Source organism: Coffea arabica, chromosome 10e (genome assembly GCF_036785885.1).
Source record: "Coffea arabica cultivar ET-39 chromosome 10e, Coffea Arabica ET-39 HiFi, whole genome shotgun sequence".
NCBI lineage: Eukaryota > Viridiplantae > Streptophyta > Magnoliopsida > Gentianales > Rubiaceae > Coffea > Coffea arabica.
Window position 1 is genome coordinate 1,638,051 of NC_092328.1, and position 3,825 is coordinate 1,641,875.

At 36.8% G+C, this 3,825-nt stretch overlaps 1 protein-coding gene across 1 annotated transcript; it reads right to left on the reverse strand.

Moving 5' to 3' along the window:
* Positions 1–1,213: 1,213 nt before the first annotated feature.
* On the reverse strand, positions 1,214–3,538 carry LOC113711973 (S-type anion channel SLAH4-like). Its single transcript, XM_027235236.2, has 2 exons — positions 2,461–3,538; positions 1,214–1,823 (listed from the first exon to the last, which is right to left on the reverse strand). The coding sequence occupies exons 1-2, from the start codon at positions 3,304–3,306 to the stop codon at positions 1,542–1,544; spliced, it is 1,128 nt and encodes a 375-aa protein (XP_027091037.1). The 5' UTR covers positions 3,307–3,538; the 3' UTR covers positions 1,214–1,541.
* Positions 3,539–3,825: the final 287 nt, after the last annotated feature.

Genomic DNA, 3,825 nt, shown 5'->3' on the forward strand with positions numbered 1-3,825 from the left:
AATTGAATCCATCCAAACTTTTTATTACCAAAAGAATTATTATGCATACTAATGGTATTTTTTATTCCTTTTCCCATTATGCCCATCCTTACGTTTGAGGAGCCAATTAATTTCTCCATGCTAGTTTGTTCTTTATGAGTATTAATATTATTGGTTGTTAATTTGCCATGCGCGCTGCTAATGATCTCATAACATTTTATAATTTTTATTTGACGATGGACGCTGCATGGCCAGTCACCCTTCACTGGCTTTAAATATTTGTTAATTGAAAGTTACTCTTTTGTTCTTTGTGTCTTTGACACGTTGTTCTTTGTATTTCAACAACCCTTTCGTTTCTCGTGAACTGTAGTATACTCAGTGGCGGATTTACACGGGGGGCACGGCCCCACTGTCTCGTTAAAATTTTATAATAGCGATAAAAATTTGATATAATCTCAAGTATGTTTCCTGAAGTTCTGTGTATCTATTGATTTACATGCTTTTATAGTTGCTTTTGATTTTATCTGTTGTTATAACTACCTTAGAAAGAGTTTTTTCAATTATGAATATAGTGAAGAATCAGTTACAAAATAGAATGGAAGACACTTGGATGAATAATTGTTTAGTTACTTAAATTGAGAAAAATATATTTCACGAAATTCAAAATGAAAAGGTATAAACAATTATCAAAATATGAAAACTCGTCCTGAGTAATTGTAAATGGTTTAGTTTGCTTTTTGAAATAAAATTATTATTATATTAATAATTTTGAATTTATCTTTTTTTGTTTTTCATAAAATATATGCATCATTTATATTTGTTGGTAAATATTTTTTTTCTTAAAAAACTAGAAAAAAAACTAAGTAAAAAGTTTTAGAGTTTCTTTTACTCCCGCTGAATATTTTTTCTGGCTCCGCCACTTAGTATACTCGTTGATGCTATTGGTCAAAATTGTCGCATGTAATGTGGCGTATATTGTTTGACTCTATGCTGCTCTCCGTACACAGAAAATGAGAAATTTTACGTCAATCTTTGACAAATAGGATTTTGTTGATGGTATTGGTCAAAATTGTCCCAAAAATTACTTGAGACGCCCGTTGTTTATACGTTGCTTTGGTGCTCAAAAAGAGATATTTGTTGGTGCAAAATCAACAAGTACACGAGTCGTCTGCCTCGCAGCCATTTCAATCCATTAAAGTCAATGCTCCTTCAGTATCTCCTCAGCTCGGGCAAATAAAGAAAATGTGAAAATCTTTGATATATCTTTACACTCCGGCGCAACTACCAGGAGTCCAAAAAGCAACAAACTAAATTAAGTGATGAAGGAAGAATGTATAACAAAAAAGAAAAAAAAAAGAGATATAAAGAAATTTTTATAGGTATGCAGAATTTCAAACCCCTGATCTTTTACTGTGAAGGATAGAGGAGCCAACCGCACTTGGGATCCTCCGTAACATGTTTTCTATGTCAATCCAATGCCACCAATAGTTTCTGGTAAATGACCGCTGGTGAGAACGATATGATACAGCACAAAAATGACAATAGTTTTCAGAAAACTGGCATCATGCAGTGGATAAGGGATGATCTGGGAGGCTAGTGGGGAGAATGGGATCATCGTCCCGCAGAAGCATTTTGGTATTTAGAGCAGTGAAGACCAAAAGACTCAGGATCACCAGAACAGATAGCCCTGATAGAATGAGCATGATCACGTGTGTTACACCGCCTTCCACCTCTTGAGCGTATTCTGCTGAAGCTAACGCTAGAGAAGTTACCGGAAAAGAGTAAGCCCACCATGCGACGTCGTATCTTCTCATGGATTTCTTGAAAAGGAAGGGTCTGCAAATCTGTTATTTGGTTGGTAAAGATAACAAAACCCAAAAGGAAAAAAAAAAAAAAACAACTCTTTAATTAGTCAGATCAGTGTTAATGAAAAAAGGATCGAGTCCGATGCAGAAAAGTTAAGAGCATTTTCTGGTATTCACGTGCGATTCTTTCTACCACAAAAATGACCACAGAAATTGAAGATGAAAAAGAAATCCCATCCAATTTCAAGTCGTGCGTCTGGACGGTTTCTACTAATTTCTTTAGCTGCGGCGTGGTCAAAACTCTAAAGCCGCCCAAGATACGCAAGTCATCTGCTTCTACAGGACAAATTCTCTATACCGACCATCATAAATTACCATCATTAAGAACCAACAAACCAAGATTATGCGACATCGGACCCATGCACATGCACTGTCTATTTAACTCCAACCCACTCAGATTATGACTTTTCCAGGCAGGCCTTTATGGAAGATCGGTGGTAGCTAGGACTAGGAGAAGAAAAATTGTCTACTTTTTTCATGTCCATCACGGCTCCTACTAAATAACTCCAAGAAATATCCTACTTAATTAAGACTCCCAAAAACATATATATATCATCATCATTCATCACTATTTTAAGATCCTAGAGATCCATTTATTTACGCAACTTTAATTTACCAGTGATATGAACAGGAAGAGTGACAGAAAGAATAGCATCTTGGACGCAATATCGAAGCTTCCAGATATGGTGTCCCAAGCCAAGCTTGCCATGCTTGGTGCTGCAAAGAACAGGAAGAAAACGGGCCTTAACATTGCCGGCAGCCGATCGCACCCCGGTAACCTCTGATAAAGCGTTACAAATAGCACTAAATAATGAACCATCCCTAGTGAAAACAAGCAGACTGCAATTTCTTGCCATCCCATTTGAGCTGCAGCTCTTGCCCCAACCAAGTTCCCTATGACCGATATTTGGCTCGTCGGATTTGCTACCGCCGTCAAATACCTCTTTCCTTTGGTAAACCATTGGCCGTATATTTTGACGTCCAGCACGAAGACTGGAACCGCAAAAATCCACCAAAGGATAAGGTAGGAGACATTCTTGGGAGCTACAAAAGGAGAAGATTGAAGTAAGAGTAGCCATGATATCCATGGAGCAAAGAGATAATTTACTCCAATATGGTGCAAGAATTCTGCCTTGACCATGTTAAATCGGTATAAACACCGTAGGATATATAGGATGGAGAATAAAACTAGAATGAACAAGGCAAATGACCACACTATGATTGGTATAGTCGTCAAGATAACATGATTGGCTGGTTGAAGAAGGGTCTTCCATAGCAAGGCCTGACCACCTAAAGAGAGGCTTATTCTGAAGTAGCCAGCGTGGAATCTGGTTAGTAGTAATATCAGTGATTTTGAAACAATGGCGGCTGAGAGGTTAAAGCTCTGCGTCATTGCACTTGGAGAGATGGTGGCTCCATCCATCACATGTTCGATCTCAGATTGAGATTTTTGGCCTGCCATTAGGACGGTTTGTATGAGTTTTAGTATTACCCGAAATTTGGATTACAGATGTTGAGCACCTTGGATATATATAAATGATTATTGAAATCCAATGGAAATTGAGCGGTCCCAATATTGCAACTTGCATTGGAAAATTGGAGTAACAACCCGACCAATTGATCACAAAAGTCAATCTTTTTGTACTATAAAATTTGTAATTACTATGAGCACTACTAAAATAGTATAAATTTTAGTATAATAGTTCCATATAAAAGAAAATAAGGTAAACAAGAGTAAAGACGGCAGTATTTGATGTTGTAAGCCGGAGTAGGATTTTATGCGAAATTTTGTTCGTAGATAGCGCCGTTCGGGACAGGATAAACGCAACGGATCTTCTGTCCCACATGTTGTGCCACTCTCTGTTCCATTTTTTATTATATTACTATTATTCCTACATAAATATCATGTTTTAGTTCTTTTTTGTTACCTAAAGATCCAATAACTATTAATTAAGTAAAAAATAAACTCAACACCTTCAAA

Excerpts from the sequence above, each read along its gene's own strand:
- LOC113711973 (XM_027235236.2), bottom strand. The coding sequence starts at position 3,306 with ATGGCAGGCCAAAAATCTCAATCTGAGATCGAACATGTGATGGATGGA. Across the intron at positions 1,824-2,460 it reads TCTTCCTGTTCATATCACTG|ATTTGCAGACCCTTCCTTTT; the intron begins GTAAATTAAAGT and ends ACCAAATAACAG.